This window comes from Podarcis muralis, chromosome 1, assembly GCF_964188315.1.
Source record: "Podarcis muralis chromosome 1, rPodMur119.hap1.1, whole genome shotgun sequence".
NCBI classification, from domain to species: domain Eukaryota; kingdom Metazoa; phylum Chordata; class Lepidosauria; order Squamata; family Lacertidae; genus Podarcis; species Podarcis muralis.
The window spans coordinates 125,748,813-125,768,811 of NC_135655.1; the positions used below are offsets into that span (position 1 = coordinate 125,748,813).

At 45.4% G+C, this 19,999-nt stretch overlaps 1 protein-coding gene across 7 annotated transcripts in view; it reads left to right on the plus strand.

Annotated features, from left to right (window-relative positions):
- ANKRD44 (ankyrin repeat domain 44) overlaps window positions 1-19,999 on the plus strand; it is a 162,033-nt gene that overhangs the window by 78,492 nt on the left and 63,542 nt on the right. For all 7 annotated transcript variants that reach the window (XM_028751819.2, XM_028751839.2, XM_028751848.2 and 4 more), the window contains exons 4-7: window positions 7,482-7,552; window positions 13,118-13,318; window positions 14,714-14,801; window positions 19,663-19,805. In XM_028751819.2, coding sequence (XP_028607652.2) covers window positions 7,482-7,552; window positions 13,118-13,318; window positions 14,714-14,801; window positions 19,663-19,805 — 503 coding nt within the window. The remainder of the gene's footprint in view (window positions 1-7,481; window positions 7,553-13,117; window positions 13,319-14,713; window positions 14,802-19,662; window positions 19,806-19,999) is intronic.

Below are 19,999 nucleotides of genomic sequence, written 5' to 3' on the forward strand. Positions count from 1 at the left end.
CACTTGCCACATTCATCCATTTCCAACCTTTCTGAAGCATCGTTGAAAGCCTAAGCCTAAAAAGAAAGAAAGAAATTTGACTGCAGCTTTGATAGAGAGGGCTTGCTTCTCATCTAACAGGTTGCTGCAGCAAATAAATTTAGAAGTCATATAACCTTGGTGGTATTCCAGAGGGGCATGAGCAGCAATGTGCTGTGTGAGAAATAATACTTCAGAGGTTTTTTTAAAAAACAGCAGCCAGGAAACACACAGAGAATATATAGCATCAGTCCCAGCCGCTATTTTGCACAAGGCCTCATAAAACATGATTGTGTCATATTTATTGCTCACAAAGGAGCTGAATCATTCAGGCCCGAATTCCACACAGTGCTCTGCACACCAATAATAATAATAATAATAATAATTTATTATTTATACCCCGCCCATCTGGGTTTCCCCAGCCACTCTTGTCAAAGTCGCTGGTAAAAAGGTGTCCAGGCGTCCTTATGTTTGAAATAATCTTCATTACCTTTCTAATCCTTATGCTTTCAAAAACATGCCTAAATAAAGAAATGAAGGCATCTTACTTAATTATCTAAGATGGTGGGCAAATATAATCCCCACATATTAAAAGTACATGTTATCTATTTTTTGAGATCCACTGCACAACACCCACCACAAACTAGAGGGCGGTAGAGAGTTTTAAGAAGGCTAATAACTTGTGTAGAGGGTGGCATTGCAGCAATGGGCTCCGCCCTCCATAGGATGCATGCGGGGTAGAGGGCATGTATGTAGAGAAAACTCTATTCACATATCTGGGAAACTCTGCAGAAGTCAGGAGTGGCATGTTAGTCATGTTTAGTGTTTGAAAAGGGCTCCTGTCCTTCTCCAACAGCCTCCTGGAAGTTAACTTGGTGCAGCAGCCAAAGGCCAGTTCATAAGCTGCTTCCTGGTGTCAGTTTCCTCTTTCGCAAGCAGTGAGCAATGTTACAAATGGACACTCGCAGGTTTGGGCAGCAGCAGCTTCTTTGATCAGTGAGCTTCACGGTGGTGCTGAATGAATGCACGGTGGTGCTGAATGTGCCTGACATCCACACGTTCCCCACCCACTTATTACTCTATCCATGCATGTAGACTCCTTGTGCGAAAGGAACATTTTTTAAAAAGCTTAAGGCAGGACTGCAGAACGTGTGTGTCCTTCCAGATGTGGTTGGAGTCCTGTTCTCATCAGCCCTAGCCAGCCTGACCAGTAGTCAAGGACGATAGGGAGTCGTAGTTCAGCAATTTCTGGACGGCATCGTATTGGATGCCCTGAATTAGAGTGTAGGATTGTGGAAACCCAAGTTCAGATTCTTACTCAGCCATGGAGATCTGCAGGTAACCTTGGACCCGTCAACTACCACCAGCCCCTGCCATCATGGCAAATGGTCAGGGATGTTGGAAGTTGTAGTCCAGCTGGCGCAGTGGGTTAAACCACAGAGCCTAGGGCTTGCCGATCACAAGGTCGGTGGTTCGAATCTCCGTGACAGGGTGAGCTCCCGTTGCTTGGTCCCTGCTCCTGCCAACCTAGCATTTCGAAAGCACATCAAAGTGCAAGTAGATAAATAGGTACCGCTCCAGCGGGAAGGTAAACGGCGTTTCCATGCACTGCTCTGGTTCTCCACAAGCGACTTAGTCGTGCTGGCCACATGGCCGGCTTCCTCGGCCAATAAAGCGAGACGAGCGCTGCAACCCCAGAGTCGGTCACGACTGGACCTAATGGTCAGGGGTCCCTTTATTTTACATTTGAAGTGCCACAGGATTGCTATCCATCCTGTAGCCCAATATTGACTTCTCCAATGGGCGGTATCAGCAGTTCTCCTCCGGCAGAAGTCTAGACACAATCTGCTACCTGATCTTTTTTATTAAAAAAAACCAACAACACCTAGAGATTCAAACCGTTTAACATGGGACTAGTGATCTACAGCTCTGCTCCAAAGTAATCAAAATTACTTTGCAGAAATCCAGAGGGTGGAGAACAGATGCTAGCTGCTACTCTACTTGAGTTCAGTCTACCTTGTCCCAAGAACGACCCACGTCTTGAGTGAGGGACTTAGTAGCTCAAACACTTAACTACCGTATTTTTCACCCTATAGGATGCACATTTTCCCCTCCAAAAATGAAGGGGAAATGTGTTGCGTCCTATGGGGCGAATCCAGGCTTTCGCTGAAGCCTGGAGAGCGAGAGGCGTCGGTGCGCACCGACCCCTCTCGCTCTCCAGGCCAGACTCTAGGGTTGTGCGCCCATCTCAAGAGGCCGGGGGCAGCGCTGTCCGAAGACACTTCCAGGTCACGTGACCAGTGTGACAAGCTGCATCTGGCGAGCCAGCGCAGCACACGGAAACACCGTTTACCTTCCCGCTAGTAAGCGGTCCCTATTTATCTACTTGCACCCGGGGTGCTTTCGAACTGCTAGGTTGGCAGGCGCTGGGATCGAGCAACGGGAGCGCACCCCGCCGCGGGGATTCGAACCGCCAACCTTTCGATCGGCAAGCCCTAGGCGCTGAGGCTTTTACCCACAGCGCCACTCGCGTCCCTGAGGGACTTAATAATAATAATAATAATAATAATAATAATAATAATAATAATAATAATTTTTATTTATACCCCACCCTCCCCAGCCAAGGCCAGGCTCAGGGCGGCTAACAAGCAATAATAAAAACAAATTGAATGAAAACAAGATTAAAATACAACATTAAAACATTGAAACATTAAAATGCAGCCTCATCGCAGGCAGAGAAAGGAAAAAAGAAAGAGGGGGAGGGAATCAAATTGACTCCAAGCGAAAGGCCAGGCGGAACAACTCTGTCTTACAGGCCCTGTGGAATGAAATCAGATCCTGCAGGGCCCTGGTCTCATGAGGCAGAGCGTTCCACCAGGCTGGAGCCAGTGTTGAGAAGGCCCTCGCTCTGGTTGAAGCTAATCTAACTTCCTTAGGGCCCGGGACCACTAGGGTGTTGTTATTTATGGACCTTGAGGCTCTCCGTGGGGCATACCGGGAGCATACCGGGAGAGGCGGTCCCGTAGGTACGAGGGTCCTAGGCCGTGAAGGGCTTTAAAGGTCAAAAGCAGCACCTTAAATCTGACCCTGTACTCCACCGGGAGCCAGTGCAGCTTGAAAAGCACTGGGTGAATATGCTCCCATGGCACAGACTCCGTGAGGAGCCTTGCTGCTGCATTCTGCACCCGCTGGAGTTTCTGGGACAGCTTCAAGGGCAGCCCCGCGTAGAGCGAATTACAGTAGTCAAGCCTGGAGGTGACCGTCGCATGGATCACTGTGGCCAGGTCGGGGCAGGAAAGTAGCTTAGAAGCTCAAACTCTTAACTACCACCCCAGCTCTCCAGTGAGGATGGCTTTGCTATACTAAGCAGTCTCCCGTGTGTAAACCAATCATGTGAAGAAGTTATCAAGTTAAACAGAAGTTCTGAACGATAGTCACGCAGGTCAGTAGTGCAAAGCAGTAGTTCTGCTTCCTCTCTTCAAAGCCGTTCACGAACGAACGTTGCGAAGTCAGACGAAAAGGCATGGTTTATGACTGCAACTATCCTGTTATGGCTACATCCTTTCTTCGCATTATTGTGGCAAATCCTGGGCTTGCTCATATCAAAAGCATGCAGAAACAGAAGAGAGGTGCAAGTCTCGAGTGAATTCACAAGGAAACCACTGTGGAATATCAGTTGCATAGCATGCGCTGAAGTTTCCCGCAAGCCTAGTAAAGAGATTTTATAAATATTAACCTTCAAAACAGTAATGGTCCTATGGAAACATAACCACGGTTAAGTCTTATGTCTGAATGTCTACGCCATGGTTGCCTACAAAGCAGACTCGCTTACTTTCAATAATAGTACTCTTATGGGCTTTCAGTGTACCTGATCAACACCTGAACTTCCCACAGGAATGCTTTTCTGCTATCATCTGGAAGAGAGTGTGAGCAACAGAGGCAGATAGTGGTGGAAATATATGAAGATATATTTTGGGTTGTTGTGCCCACATCCTGCTTGAAGACTTCTCAAAGGCTACTGTAAAAACTGGACCAGATGATTTTGGTGGCTGATCTAGCAGGACTTTTCTCACGTTCCTATGACTTCTGCTGTATTCTTGCTTTAAGTGTTCAGTTGTTTAATTTATTTCATTGTAGACAGGTTGTACAATGACAATAAAATGTATTATTATTGTTTATTCCTGAAACATACAGTGAAGGTAAAACACATCCAAGCACACCCAGTGATAAATAGATCTTCTGAATTTTAAAACTCTTACTTAAATAGCCTTGTTCAATGGGCCACGTTCCTCTGGGCAAATTAAATTTATGAATCTAAGTTTGCCATGTCCATTAACTTCTAAGGAGTCTTGGTAGAACCAGTGTTGACTACCACTCATAGGATGTGTCCAATGCTAGCTCTACTCAGAGTAAACCCATGGACAGTAGTGGACATAACAATCTTCTACAGTGGTGCCCCGCAAGACGAATGCCTCGCAAGACGGAAAACCCGCTAGACGAAAGGGTTTTCCGTTTTGGAGGTGCTTCGCAAAACGAATTTCCTATGGGCTTGCTTTGCAAGACAAAAATGTCTTGCGAGTTCCTGCAGGGTTTCCCCCCCCCCCTTTTCCCCAAGCCGCTAAGCCGCTTAACAGCTGATCCGCTAAGCCGCTTAACAGCTGATCCGCTAAGCCGCTTATCAGCTGATCCGCTAAGCCCGCTAAGCCGCTAATAGCGCTAATCCGCTAAGCCGCTAATGGGCTTGCTTCGCAAGACGAAAAAACCGCAAGACGAAGAGACTCGCGGAACGGAGTCTTGCGAGGCACCACTGTACATACATCCTTTTATGTCCATTAATTTCAGTGAGTCTGCTTTGAGTAAGGATAATGTTGGCTCAAGTGATTGGTGAGGCTGCAGATCTTAAGATGAGGGTCAAGGGACCTCTTTGGCTTTTAAAAAAGGTGGTAATGAACTGCAATGCTTCTTTTGTGCTTGACTGAATTTTTCATAGGCTATAATAATTGCTTTACAAATACATGTCGATTGAACGTGCAGATCATTTCTCTCAGTTAGGTAAACGGCACCTTGCAAAATGTGAAGGAAGAGGATGTGGAAGCCAGAATGCGATGAAACTGATAGTGTAGTAGCTTATTTCAGGACTGTGGTCGTTTGACTGTTATAGTTTACCGTATTTTTTGCTCTATAAGACTCACTTTTTCCCTTCTAAAAAGTAAGGGGAAATGTGTGTGTGTCTTATGGAGAGAATGCAGGCTGCACAGCTATCCCAGAAGCAAGAACAGGAAGAGGGATCGCTGCTTTTGTTGCGCAGCAATCCCTCTTGCTGTTCTGGCTTCTGAGGTTCAGAATATTTTTTTTCTTGTTTTCCTCCTCCAAAAACTAGGTGCGTCTTGTGGTCTGGTGCGTCTTATAGAGCGAAAAATACGGTAACCTGTTTTCTTTTTTGGCAATAGAACTGCAGCAACCAACTTTGAACTTATTATTATTGTTTTTTTCGGAGGGCCTACCAAATGATAAGTAAACGAATGTCACAACCACCTTATAAGGCAGTCTTCAAATTCCTCTTCAAAGACAACAGCATGCTATTCAGTTTGCACATAGGGTTTGAGGAGGGGATTATGGTATGGGTAATTTCTCCCCCCTCATATTCAGTACTAAACAACAAAAACCACCCTGAATTCACTGTGGTGAAGGAAAGCATACAGTGCAGTGTGCTTTATACAGGCAGTAAATAACTCTTGGAAACAGTCCCGAGAAGAGTTAAAAAAAATACACAATAAAATAAAACCCACAGAATGGTAGGGCTTTTCTTAACAGGTGGGGTAGAGGATAATATTGCACTTTTATAAAAACGTTAGATGCAGGAGTGCCAATTTGGCCCTGCAGTCGTGAGTGCCATGCGGTGTGCAGGGCTCTGGCACCAAAATTTGTGGGTGCTCGGGCACCCAGGGAGTTGGCACCTAGGGTTAAATGTACATATTTATGTGGGAGTGGTAGAAGCAGCATGTGTTCAACCTCTTAAAGCGTTAGCCTTAAAGCATTCGCTTTATATCCAGCCAACAAAAAGTGGTGCGGGTTGAACACTCTCTGCTGTTGCCCAGTCGCCTGGCCCCAGGTACGGATGGCCACATAATAAGAGCAACTTTGCTAGCTGTGTGAGCATTCAGGCTGCCTATGCCAAGGGCCTTCTCGGTGGCTGCTCCCAGACTTTGGAGCTCCTTCACTGGAGAAGTTAGACCGGCTCTTTCCCTTGTTGTCTTTCCATCGGCAGGTGAAGACCTCTTCTTATTGGAGCAGGCTTTTGGGTACTGACTAGTTTTTTTGAAATGGCTGGTGCTGTGCTGTTTTTATTGTAATCGCCTGCATGTTTTTAACAGTTCTTTCACATTTCTATAATTTTTTTTATTCTGTGTTTATTTGGTCTTCAGTTATTGTTTCCAGCCCTGTTTTTAGCTGTTCCTGTTTTATCTGTAAGCCGCCTTGAGTCCCTGTCAGGGGGGGGAAAGGTGGGGTATAAATAAATAAATAAATAAACGACTACTAGGATCATAAGGGACGTGGGTGGTGCTGTGGATTAAACCACAGAGCCTAGGACTTGCCGATCAGAAGGTCAGTGGTTTGAATCCCCGTAATGGGATGAGCTCCCGTTGCTTGGTCCCTGCTCCTGCCAACCTAGCAGTTCGAAAGCACGTCAAAGTGCAAGTAGATAAATAGGTACCGCTCCAGCGGGAAGGCAAACGCCGTTTCCGTGCGCTGCTCTGGTTCGCCAGGAGCGGCTTAGTCATCCTGGCCACATGACCCGGAAGCTGTACGCCGGCTCCCTCGGCCAATAAAGCGAGATGAGTGCCGCAACCCCAGAGTCGGCCACGACTGGACCTAATGGTCAGGGGTCCCTTTACCTTTACTTTTACTAGGATCATAGAATTGTAGAGATGGAAGGGACCCTGAGGATCATAGAGTCCAACCCCCTGCAAGAATAATGATACAACGCTGTTTTCTGAGCTTCCCATGCAGCATTCCAAGGGAACAGTTGGTTCTTAGCTGCTCAGTCCTCTTCAGATTGCTTAAAATGTGGAGCACGAGCTTTTTGGACGTCTTTGCAATCATTCAACTTGAGTTGGGCCATGAAGGTTTCCCCGGATCTCAACCATTCTTTCCTTCTGTCTTCCCACCACCACACGGATACAAACATGCTCATCTCCAGGAGGAGGCGCTTATATTAGGGACGGGGGAACCAATCTAACTTGTTCGTCTTTTCTGTTGAGCTCTTCCTAGTTGAATTCTCTACAGAGGATCCCCTGAGAGCAAATTAGCTTTGCTATCAACCCTGTTGATGTTAAAAACGAAGCTGCAAAGTCTGGAGCGCAATCCTGCATCGTTCTGCGCCCCAAGTTGCATGTGTGCAATGGAATTATTACCAGTTTTGTTTCAGATGGTCTGAAAGATCTTTCCCTTTTTATTTGCAGGGGCACGTGTCAATGCCAAGGACAACATGTGGCTGACCCCACTGCACCGAGCAGTTGCTTCAAGGAGCGAAGTGAGTGATATAGATATAAACCACTGAGCCTCTTGGGCTTGCCGATCAGAAGGTCGGCGGTTCGAATCCCCGCAACAGAGTGAGCTCCGGTTGCTCTGTCCCAGCTCCTGCCAACCTAGCAGTTCGAAAGCACACCAGCGCAAGTAGATAAATAGGTACCACTGTGGCGGGAAGGTAAACGCCGTTTTCATGCGCTCTGGTTTCCGTCTCGGTGTTCCATTGCGCCAGAAGTGGCTTAGTCATGGTGGCCACATGACCCGGAAAGCTGTCTGTGGACAAACTCTGGCTCCCTTGGCTTGAAAACGAGATGAGCGCTGCAACTCCATAGTCGCCTTTGACTGGACTTAACCGTCCAGGTGTCCTTTACCTTTTAGCTTTATATATCCAAGATATTGTGAAGCGCCGGTTTCATGTATTTCATTGACAAAGTAAACAAAACAAATAATTTATGGATAGTATTGACCCCCCCATCTGTGTTCTAGAAAAGAGTTGTGGGCCGAAGTACAGTTTTAAAAAAAACCTATCAGTTAATAACGCTACAGACTTGCGGTACTTGTAAAAGGAGTAGACATGCCTAGATATTTTAAAAATATTAAGTGGTTTAGAAATGCTTCTTTAAAAAAAATAGCTGAATAAATGTATTTTATTTATTAAATCACCATGAAGCTAGAAGCATCCTAAAGCTCAGAATGTGATAGACTGAGGGGAAGAGGAGGGAGGAACATGGACCCTCTGCCCAATCTGCGGCCATATGGCTTGGCAATTGTGATCACGTTTGTCTTTGCTAAGTTGCTGGTATTGGCCAGGCCAAACGCAAACCACCACTCAGGTATTGTGGCTTGCTAATGACTTGATGAATCTCCTATTTTGCTGTGTGCCTTAGACTGGAAAGAAAGAAAGAAAGAAAGAAAGAAAGAGAGAGAGAGAGACAGAGAGACAGAGAGACAGAGAGATTGCTTGCAAGCCACAATCTGTAGATAGTTAGCTGTCTTCTGCTTAGTGGTGTGCTGGTTATGCAAGTCTCATGCATTCAACTTTTAGAATATAATTAGAAACGTGGCAGGTGTTCCCCAAGGTGAAACTGGTTGTTGATTGCATTGCATACTTTGACCTCCTGGTCACTCCTGTCTGAGACCAACTTGGGTCAAAACAAAAACAATCTGTGGCTTTCATGAATGAGATGCAAAAAACGGATCTCTTGTTTATTTGTATCCCATCAAACATGGCTCCATAGAACCCTTTTTAGTAAGCCTTAACATGGGTAAGGGACGCGGGTGGCGCTGTGGGTAAAAGCCTCAGCGCCTAGGGCTTGCCGATCAAAAGGTCGGCGATTCGAATCCCCGCGGCGGGGTGCGCTCCCGTTGGTCGGTCCCAGCGCCTGCCAACCTAGCAGTTCGAAAGCACCCCCGGGTGCAAGTAGATAAATAGGGACCGCTTACTAGCGGGAAGGTAAACGGCTTTCCGTGTGCGGCTCTGGCTCACCAGAGCAGCGATGTCACGCTGGCCACGTGACCCGGAAGTGTCTCTGGACAGCGCTGGCCCCCGGCCTCTTGAGTGAGATGGGCGCACAACCCTAGAGTCTGTCAAGACTGGCCCATACAGGCAGGGGTACCTTTACCTTTACCTTTAACATGGGTAACTGAAATTGCTCCTCAGGATTGATGAGTGAGGTCTTGGTGTATGAGTGCTGCTCCTAATTGTACTAGAAAGGCAATTAATTCAACTTGCCTTGGAATGTAAGTCTAGCAGGCACTTCTTATGAAAGATCAAGATTCAGGGTAGATATTGTAAGCAAGTATGTCCAAATGTGTAGGGGAAGAGAATAAAAACCAATGGCAAGTAGGCGCTTAGCAAAGTTGATTAAATCTGTGAATATGTTTGTGATGAAAGCTGTGCAGCTGCTAATGGACTACTCAATATAGTTTAAATCAGGGGTGGAAAACCTTTGTTCTTCCAGATGTTGTTGGACATTGCTGCCTTTTGGAGGTCATAGTGCTCTCTTGTCCAGGGATCAAGGTCCCAGACAACTGATCTAAACAAACCAGAATGTCCCAGACCTCGGCTGGTTCGGTAGCAGAAGCGGGGATATATTTGCCTGCTTCCACCTGGTTGGTTAATTAATTAGCTGTAATCAAGGCCTTAGGCCACAAGGCTATTGCTAAAATTTCAGCTGGAACATTTAAGAAAGATAAACCTTTGCGACGCTTGCTGGTCACCCATTACTTACCTTGTATTATCTTTTTCCTGTCCGCTGCCACTAAGCCGCACACAGTCAAAAGCTGTAGGAAGGAAAAGTGTAGGTTTTGCTGAAAGCAAATTTTATTTTTAACTGAAGCAGAAATAGTTAGCCACTGCCTTCCAACATCCCGGCAGAGGACCTTCATTAATGTGACACTTGATTTGTAGCGTAGCAGGAAGCAGAACACGGAAGATAATAAGACGCTGGAATAACCTTGACATAAATGGGACATTCCCTAGAGATCTGCTGGCTTAGGTTGCAGCCCTGTGCACAGTTGGAGGCACACAGCAGTTTTCCAGACAGTGGGTATGATATAGCTGTTCTCCTACATACGCATTTCATTTGTCCAGAGTTGTCTGTCATCAGGCTGGTTTTAGAAGCACTGAGAAATCTTGCACAGCCTGTTTGAGAAGGATGATATTGGGCTGAGTGTGCACATCCCAAATCAGGTCACCTTCAACTCTGGGGAACCCCACCCCACCCCGATCCCCATCGTGATCTGGCTCCAGCCTTAGACTGCTTTAAATGCCATTGATGTCTATGGGAGTTAGGTGGTCTAGCTGCATGCAAGACTACTGCCATCAGCATTGCTAGCTTTTAGGAACAATGAGTGCCACATGCTTTTAACTAGTTTGTTTTTATTACTCTGTATTCTATAACTGATATTTTTTTAATGGTGTAAGCCACCGTAAATCCCAGCTTGGAAGAAAGGCAGAATATAAATATATTAGTACCTCTGGTTACGGACAGGATCTGTTCTGAAGGCCTGGGCGTATCCCGAAAAGTCTGTAAACAGAGGCGTCCTTCTGCGCATGTGCGTGGCACGATTGAACGCTTCTGTGCACATATGCGCGGCACAGATCGCTTCTGTGCATGCACGTTGCATGCAGATTTCTTGTGTACATGCGCGCTGCACGCAGATTGTTTGAGCGCATGCGCGCACAGCGAAACCCGGAGGTATACACTTCCGGGTTTGCCGTGTTCGCAACCCGAAGATTACGTATCCAGAGGGATACGGAACACAAGTCACCACTGTATATTAAATTATTATTTCTGTGAACCTACCTTATTTGTACTTCCTGAACCAACGCATGAACCAAAATTATGCTTTCCTTTTAAATTTTTCCTTTCTCTAAATTTTGCAAAATGTGTAAACGTCTACAAAAAAAGCATATTATGGGGAAGTGGGCACAAAATGTTTATGTTAGTAAAACAGCATACGTAAATGTGTTACATTAGGAGGAAATGACCTGAAAAAAGTGATATCTTAGGAGCAATACATATACAAATGTGAACTTAAAAAAAACAAAATGTTCACAAGTGAAGTGGAAATGGAGGAAGCTGAATTTAAGACTGGGAAAAATGAGAGGCTGAGAGAAACTGAACTGGACAGATTTGTCCATTCCTAAGAAAAACACAAAACAACCAAGCAGGACGGAATTTTCAATGATTCCATCCTCTCATTCTAAGCTGTCGTTTTTGTGTTTGCGTTTTCATCATCCAAACACTGAGTCGAGGCAATGCGTGCCGGTGAATTGGCTGCCGAGTGTGTCTTCTTTTGAAAAAGTTGCAAGCTGGCTTTTCTCCAGAGATGGATGGAATTGCTTCAGCAACCACTGGAGCACTTGCCAAGCCTGGAGGCACAAATCCTTGGAGCTCATTTCTGAAGTCGAGGACTGTCAGGTCACTCCTGGAGTTTCCCAGCTGCTGGCTTCTGACAAAAGTCCAGTGAAAGAAATCTCTAATGGAATACAAATGCTTGGAAAGAAATGAAAGTTGGGGGGGGGGGAGAGATGGAGGGTCTATACACATTAATAGCAAAGGTTAAACATCCAGCTATAAAAAGCAAAGAGGTACAGCTATTATCTTTATGACCCAGAATTGCAACCTACTGGGTTTGTTTCAGAGCTGATGATTTCGATTTAATATGACAGTCTGGCTGACAAGATGGATTTGTAAACCCTTTAATATATATTGATTCTGAAGTGTAACCCTCCCTTTGCTGTGAAACACTAAAATAGTGATGTGGAATGCACATTGTGTGACATAGGTGACAACTCCCTGGGGCCCTGGATGCCCGAACACCCACAAAATTCCCCATGAAGGGGCAGGGCACCCACAAATTTCAGCGCCAGGGCTCTGCACGCTGCACGGCACCCGCGGCCCAGGGCACCCACAGTTGCGGGGCTAAGTTGGCACTCCTGTTGTGTGCACACCTTAGGAGGAGTGTTTTTCCGGCATAGCCTTCTTCCTTTCAGTACATGCATTCATGTACACTTATCAGTCTCCTTGTGGGGGATGGTTGGGCGTGCTGTTCTCCCGGTCCATGAGGTCGCACAGCTCCCCAGGCCTGTCCCACCAAACATCCATCAATATTAAGGTGCTTGATGTGTGGTGGTGGCACACAACTAGAGACTGTGTACACATACCGTATTTTTCGCTCTAGAAGACGCACTTATTCCCCTTCAAAAATTAAGGGGAAATATGTGTGCGTCTTATGGAGCGAATGCAGGCTCCTTGGCTTCAGCGAATGCAACGCGAAGCCTCCGAAGCGCAGAGGGAGAGCTCCCCCCGCGCTCCGGAGGCTTTGTGTTGCTTTCGCTGAAGCTGCTTGAAGCCCCTGGAGCGCAGCAGGAAGTCCCGCTGCGCTCCGGAGGCTTCAGGCAGCTATCCGCAAGCCTTCGGAGCGCAGCAGGAGTTCCCGCTTTGCTCCGAAGGCTTGCGGATAGCCGCCTGAAGCCTGGAGAGCGAGAGGGGTCGGTGCACACCAATCCCTCTTGCTCTCCAGGCTTTGCTTCGCTGGAGAGGCGCTGCACAGTTTTCCCTCTCTGCAAAGCGAGAGGAGAAATGGAAGGGGCTCAGTTTCTCCTGCCGCTTTGCTGAAGGGGCGCTGAGCAGAGAGGGGGAGAATTTTTTTTTCCTGTTCTCCCCCTCCTATAGTCCAGTGCTTCCTATGGTCCGGTGCGTCCTATAGAGCAAAAAATACGGTAACTCAAAATTCAGCTAGGTCCTTTTTCTCAGTTCGGATCGAAGCTGGGTGGTGGTGGAAGGGGGGACCCCACACATCAAAATGCAACATTTGATGAGAAATGACAGGATAGATACAGGATAGATATGGATTGTGGCTCACATCGTGTGGCTTCCCAGTGCATTGGATGCAAAGTGAATGGGTTGTGCGCACAGCCGATATCTCAAATACCAAAGGGTTTTTTGTGTTTTTTTAATAGCGGTGGAATGATGTGGCCACAGTGCAGGAGATTTGCACGTCTGATTTGCATTTATAATAAATGCTTGCTTGTAAGAATTTAACTGTGCTGCCTTTTTAGGAAGCAGTGCAAGTATTGATTAAACATTCGGCTGATGTGAATGCCCGGGACAAGAACTGGCAGACACCCCTGCATGTAGCAGCTGCGAATAAAGCCGTGAAGTGTGCCGAAGTGATCATTCCGCTTCTGAGCGGCGTCAACGTCTCTGACAGAGGGGGTCGGACCGCGTTACACCATGCAGCTCTGAATGGCCATGTCGAAGTGAGTGGGCTTAATAGCCTGGGCTGCTATAGCTCGGGACCTTTTCATGTCAGTGCGTGGGAAGGCAAGCATTTTTCTTAGTTGCTATTTGTGGTGTTAGCCCCAAGTTGAGTGCCAACATTATTTTATCGCTCCCCATGTTTAGGATCAGGGGATAACTTTGTTGCAGGGGATAATAATAATAATAATAATAATAATAATAATAATACATCTGCTCTATTTGGTCATAATTGGCCAATGACAAATTGTGATGAGCTTGAAGTAGAAGTTATAGAAACTCTCAATGGAATCTCAAAATATTCCTCTAGAATGAAGAGGGGAAAGAACCCCTACCTTTCCCGCCCTGACCTGGCCACAGTGATCCATGTGATGGTCACCTCCAAGCTTGACTACTGTAATTCGCTCTATGCGGGGCTGCCCTTGAAGCTGTCCCAGAAACTCCAGCGGGTGCAGAATGCTGCAGCGAGGCTCCTCACAGGGTCTCTGCCATGGGAGCATATTCACCCAGTGCTTTTCCAGCTGCACTGGCTCCCAGTGGAGTACAGAGTCAGATTTAAAGTGCTGCTTTTGACCTTTAAAGCCCTTCACGGCCTAGGACCCTCATACCTATGGGACCCCCTCTCCTGGTATGCCCCATGGAGGACCTTAAGGTCCATATATAGCAACACCCTAGAGGTCCTAGGCCCTAAGGAAGTTAGATTAGCCTCAACCAGAGCCAGGGCCTTCTCAACACTGGCTCCGGCCTGGTGGAACGCTCTGCCTCACGAGACCAGGGCCCTGCGGGATCTGATTTCTTTCCGCAGGGCCTGTAAGACAAAGTTGTTCCGCCTGGCCTTTGGCTTAGAATCAATTTGATTCCCTTCCCTTCTTTCTTTTTCCTTTCTCCTCCTGTGAAGAGGCTGCATCCTAATGTTTTAATGTTGTATTTTAATCTTTTTTAAATTGTATTTTAATCAACTTGTTTTTATTATTGGTTGTTGGCCACCCTGAGCCCAGTCTTGTTTATTTATACCCGGGCAGGGTATAAATAAATTATTATTATTATTATTATTATTATTATTATTATTATTATTATTATTTAACTGCAATAAAGGTTTGGCTTATTTACAGGAAAAGCTTTAGTCAACAGATAACACAGTTGAGCTGCACTTTTCTAGAAGTTTTTAAAGCCTCATTTAAGATTGATTGGATGCTCTAAAATTTTGCTCATAAGAACCGATTGAATACTATATTATGAGAATTGATATTATGTTTCACAGCTATTTTTCATCAGAGCATTACATCACAAGCACCTCTATGACATAGCAGTCTTCATTAAATGGATTCCTGTACTGTCCACAGCAAGTGATATTTGCTTCTTCCTTTTTTTGACGTTCCTTTGTTTCCTTGCTTCAGATGGTGAACTTGCTTTTGGCTAAAGCGGCAAACATCAATGCCTTTGACAAAAAGGACCGGAGAGCTTTGCACTGGGCTGCGTACATGGGTAAGAGCTTTTTTTTAACTCTTTGACAAAAATGGCAATAACAGGAGAGGCAATGAGATTCTTTTAAACCCGTTTAGAAAAATGCAGATTGAAAGTTGCAAGCTCTTGAGGATTTGCACCATCGATATACTAGCCAAAACAGCTGGAAAACGTGGATTGCATTCCTTTAGGAAAAATCCTTAGCATGAAAAGAAAGATGGTAATGGACACTACTGAGCAGCTGTCAGTTGAGCCTTCATGCAGTTGTGTTTTAAAAAAAATCCCAACTCTTCTTTCTTGAACTTAATAAGCACATTTCTCGCGCTTTCCACTGTTTATGTCTCACTGCAGTTCATGATACGGACATGATGGTTTCTCTAAGGCCATCATCTGACTTGGATAGTTTCATAGTGATCCCAATCTGATTCTTCAGTTTCTAGCCATTGAACCACAGTGATATTTGAATGTGGAAGTAGGGTTAGGGATGGATCACTCATACACATTCATTACTTGTTGACTGTAGCCTCATGTGCGGACTTGTATGAGTCCTCGTAGATTACTCCACACAAATTGAATTTTCCTATTATTTCATGCCAGCTCAAGCACAAAGGTATTGAAACAGTATCTTTCAATTGAGACAGTTAACACATTTGGCTGAGGACTGTCGAGACAGAGCAACCAGGTTACGATAGATGGAAGAATGTTGTGACAGCTGCCCTGTACTTATGTGAATGTTAGCAAGTTAAGTTTGTAAGGTTAATAATTAAAGCAGGGGTCAGCAAATGTTTTAAGGAGGGGGCTGGTCCACTCTCCCTAAGACCTTGTGGGGGGCCAGACCCACCCCCTCCCGAAATGACCCCCCCTCCTAAAAGGACCCCCCTGCGCCACTCACCCTGCAGCCGCCAACGCCGCCTTGTCTTTGCCGCTGGCCTGGGCAGTGGAGGCAGCCTCCCCGCCACCGCCGCTTCCTCCCGCTCGGCTCTTGGCCATACGCAGCCGCCTCAGCGGGAAAGAAGGGGCGTCGCCCAGAGGCATCCATGGCTTTGGATTGGCCGCAGGAGCTTCCTGCAGCCCATCCAAAGCCGTGCCAGCATCGCAGAAGTCAGTCCTCGCATGGCGAGGCTGCCGCACCGGTTTAGCCCAGGGACTGACTGAGCAGGCGTCAGGGTCCGCAAGGTTTGCGGGCCGGATTGACGAGCCCAGTAGGCCACATGCGGCCCACAGACCTTAGTGTGCCGACCCCTGAATTAAAGGAACATGTTGGTTCTGCCAATGCTCGGCTTGGGGCTCGGTCAGAAATCACAGATTGTACAAACGCAAGTCACTTACGTCTCTGCATAATCTGGGCAGGTACAAAGTGAGGGCGGAAATTAGATGCAACGACAAATGTGGGTTTTGCCGCAAAAAGAGCAATTTTCCCTCGTTCGCCCATAATGTGTACTTGTATGATGTCATCATGTAAAAGTTACCTTTTGCATTTCATCGCCTCTGCTCTCGTCTATTGGTTGCTTCCTGGATCTTAACATGGTGATGTCATATCACACATATCTATAACTATATATTATGGACACAGTGGACACAGAAGAGGTGGAACTTGTCCATGGATGTCCTTTTCTTTTTGGTGGAATGTTTATATTTATTGTTGGGTTCAGTTCTGCTTTCACTCATTGGCAGATCCAGGTAGGTAGGCGTGTTGGTCTGACGCAGTCAAGATAAATAAATAAAAATTAAAAATTGTCCAGTAGCACCTTAGAGACCAACTAAGTTCGTTCTGGGTATAAGCTTTCGTGTGCATGCACACGAAAGCTTATACCCGGAACGAACTTAGTTGGTCTCTAAGGTGCTACTGGACATTTTTTTTATTCATTGGCAGACCTTCAGAGATGGTTTCATAATTCGGTCTTTCAGTCTTGCTAGTTGATCAGTGCAGCAGCCATACTAAAAAGCACTTGCACTCATTGTTTGGACCAGCTAATCTCAGTGTATGTGGACAGCAGGGACAGCATTCGCTGCTTAAGGACTTGTCGTGAGCCTACCTGGCTCCTCACTGGCACAGAGCAATCTTCACAGTGGGAATGATCATTTGTCCATTATTGCTGGGTTGTTTCAGAGAAAATGTGCGCATGTCTCCCAGGGAGACTTCCACTTTCTGTGGTAGTTTATTTCTGGGCTCAGCGGGTACAAAGCCAGCAACTAGGTGGATGTCAAAGATATGCTAGTGTACAGAAACACTGGAAATGCACCATTAATTCAAAATCATTGCCATCCTTTGAACGCTTCTAATTTTAGAATGCTAGGGAACTCAGTCAGTAACCAACCTTTCAGGGTTAGCTGTAATTAACAAGAGCATTGTCGATAAATAAAACAAGAAACAAAATGAAAACCCTCTATATCTGTGCACTGTGAAATTTAGCAGAACAAAAGCGAGTCATTAGTAATCCTTTTCTGAAATCTTTACTTTTCCAGCTGTGCGTTCAGCACATTCCCTCGCAGTTTTACTGTTAAGGCCATATGTTACCAGTCTTGCCGTTATTAGAAAAATAATCCAAGTATTTTGCTAGGAATATTTGGTAACAGCGAGGGTGTTTTGATTGAGGTTTGAAGCTTTTAGGGACCTTGTCGTGAATAGACTTTCTGCACGCGAAAAGAAAAGCCTCATTATTGGGATAGTTCTGTGTTGTGTATGTGACTTGAGGAGAGGCTGAAACCAGAAAGACACAGTTAATGATAACCAGCTGTGAACGTTTCTTTGTCTGAATGAATGAGTTCTTGAATCTGAGATGCATTGAAACATGAAGCAAAGCTGAAGGTAGAATTCAATAGATAGCTACTTAAAATTATTTCTATATTTCTATATTCACATACTCATTCATAGGAATACCTGTTTTAGTTCTTTGAAACGTGTTGGTTTTGCACCCCTTTTTTTTCTTGGCTTAGGATTCTCCATGTTCATTCCACCGAAAGTTCCTTTAGACAAAACTGTTCAAGAGAGAGGTCTACAAAAGTGTCTTTGTCTTGACTGATGCCATTCATGCAGCTGGTTCAATAGATGATATTAATAATGTACTATTTTTGGAGCCTCCTAACGTTGTCATGCTGATTTGTCACTGGCCCATTGAATAAAGGGAAAAGTAAGAAAAGATTGTCTGCAAAATAAACAGAGGGAATATGGAAGAACTGGGTAATATAGACCTGCTCTATGGGTCTGTGTCCCCCTCTCACCCTCCAGACAAGGCATGACACCTGTGATTATTATTTTTTCTATGTCTGGTGTACACCCCCACCCCACCCCCCAATCTTGTGTTAATAGAGTTGGCCAAAGTCTTTCACTACCCTAGACAGAGAAGCAAATCTCTCTCTCTCTCTCTCTCTCTCTCTCTCTCTCTCTCTCTCTCTCTCTCTCTCCCTCCCTCCCTCCCTCCCTCCCTCCCATCTCTCTCCATGAAAGGACCATAGTTCCCAATGCTAGTGAATATATTTTGACATCTAAGGCAGAAAACCTCCCTCCCTGGCAGTAAAAATACAATAAGAAAAAAAACGAACAATGAAGAATTTGCTGCCCTTCCATGACTTCTACAATCTGTGCTAATGGGAAATACATTCAGCTTGCTTCCTAGTCAACCTGTGAACACACTAGTCTAGAATGTGGTTTGACATTTCTCCAAGGCAAATACAGTGTGTTTATTAAAAATATTTGCCCCCGTTTTGAAGTTTCTCGCTGCAGGACTGTGTAGAAGGGAGAAGGTCCAACAGTGACCCACAATACAATTTTTGATGGATTATCTAGTAACTACAGATTTTTGCATTTTGTTACGTTGGAGGACCTTGATCAGAGCCATGACATAACCTCAAAGAAAGATTTTAAGCAGCAATGTATACAAAGGATCACAATTGTATCTGCTATGCATGTTGGAAGGTTGTTTGCTCCCTGTACATTTGGGCAGCTCTTGACATATCATAACCAAATTTTGTATGGTGGTTCCTGAGATCAAGGAGCAAGTTTTTGTCTGCTTGGATATAACTGGATGCCATTTTAAATCAAGATGGCAGACTGAAACTTTCAAAACTGCACTGTTTTTTTGTTTTCTAAGAATTCCCAGGTAATGCTGGGTACGAGGCTGCCAGTTTGTTGTAACTTAATTGTTAAGACCCTCATACCTACAGGACCGCCTCTCCCGGTATGCCCCACGGAGAGCCTCAAGGTCCACAAATAGCAACACCCTAGTGGTCCCGGGCCCTAAGGAAGTTAGATTAGCTTCAACCAGAGCCAGGGCCTTTTCAACACTGGCTCCAGCCTGGTGGAACGCTCTGCCTCCTGAGACCAGGGCCCTGCAGGATCTGATTTCTTTCCGCAGGGCCTGTAAGACAGAGTTGTTCTGCCTGGCCTTTGGCTTGGAGCCAATTTGATTCCCTCCCCCTCTTTCTTTTTTCTTTTTCCTTTCTCCTCCTGTGATGAGGCTGCATTTTAATATTTTAATGTTTCAATATTTTAATTGTTGTATTTTTAAATGTTGTATTTTAATCTTGCTTTTAAGTTGTATTCATCCAACTTGTTTTTATTATTGCTTGTTAGCCACCCTGAGCCCAGCCTTGGCTGGGGAGGGCGGGGTAAAAATAAAAATTATTATTATTATAGATCTATTCTTTGTGAGTTAAAAAAATGCAGTGGTGGACCACTGGAATTCTTGTTTCAATCAAATGGGTGGTAGACCACATAAGTGGTGGTACGCCCCTTCTGCCAATCTTAGCACCCAAAAGGGCGTGCAGGGAAGGAGGTGGAAATTTAGGGTTTGGGGACCTGAGTCGTTTAGGGCTTGAAATGCTAACATGATCACCTTGAGTTACTTGATTTACGAGTAATGCCCCATTTCTCTTTTCCAAGGCCACTTGGAAGTTGTTGCATTGCTGATCAGTCACGGTGCGGAGGTGACATGTAAAGATAAGAAGGGTTACACTCCACTTCATGCCGCTGCGTCGAACGGGCAGATCAGTGTGGTGAAACACTTTCTCAATCTTGGTGTGGAGGTAAGAAGCAATTAATAATATTTTTTTAACAGGCTAGTGAACACAGGGCACACTGTGATTTTAATCGGTATAATTCCTTCCTGCTGGAATTTTCACCCTGCTATGAAATTAGATTCTCGCTGCCTTTTTAAAATTTATTCTCTCATTGGTAAGGTTTATGGAGGAACCCATTTTGTCACCTGAGTTATTGGTTT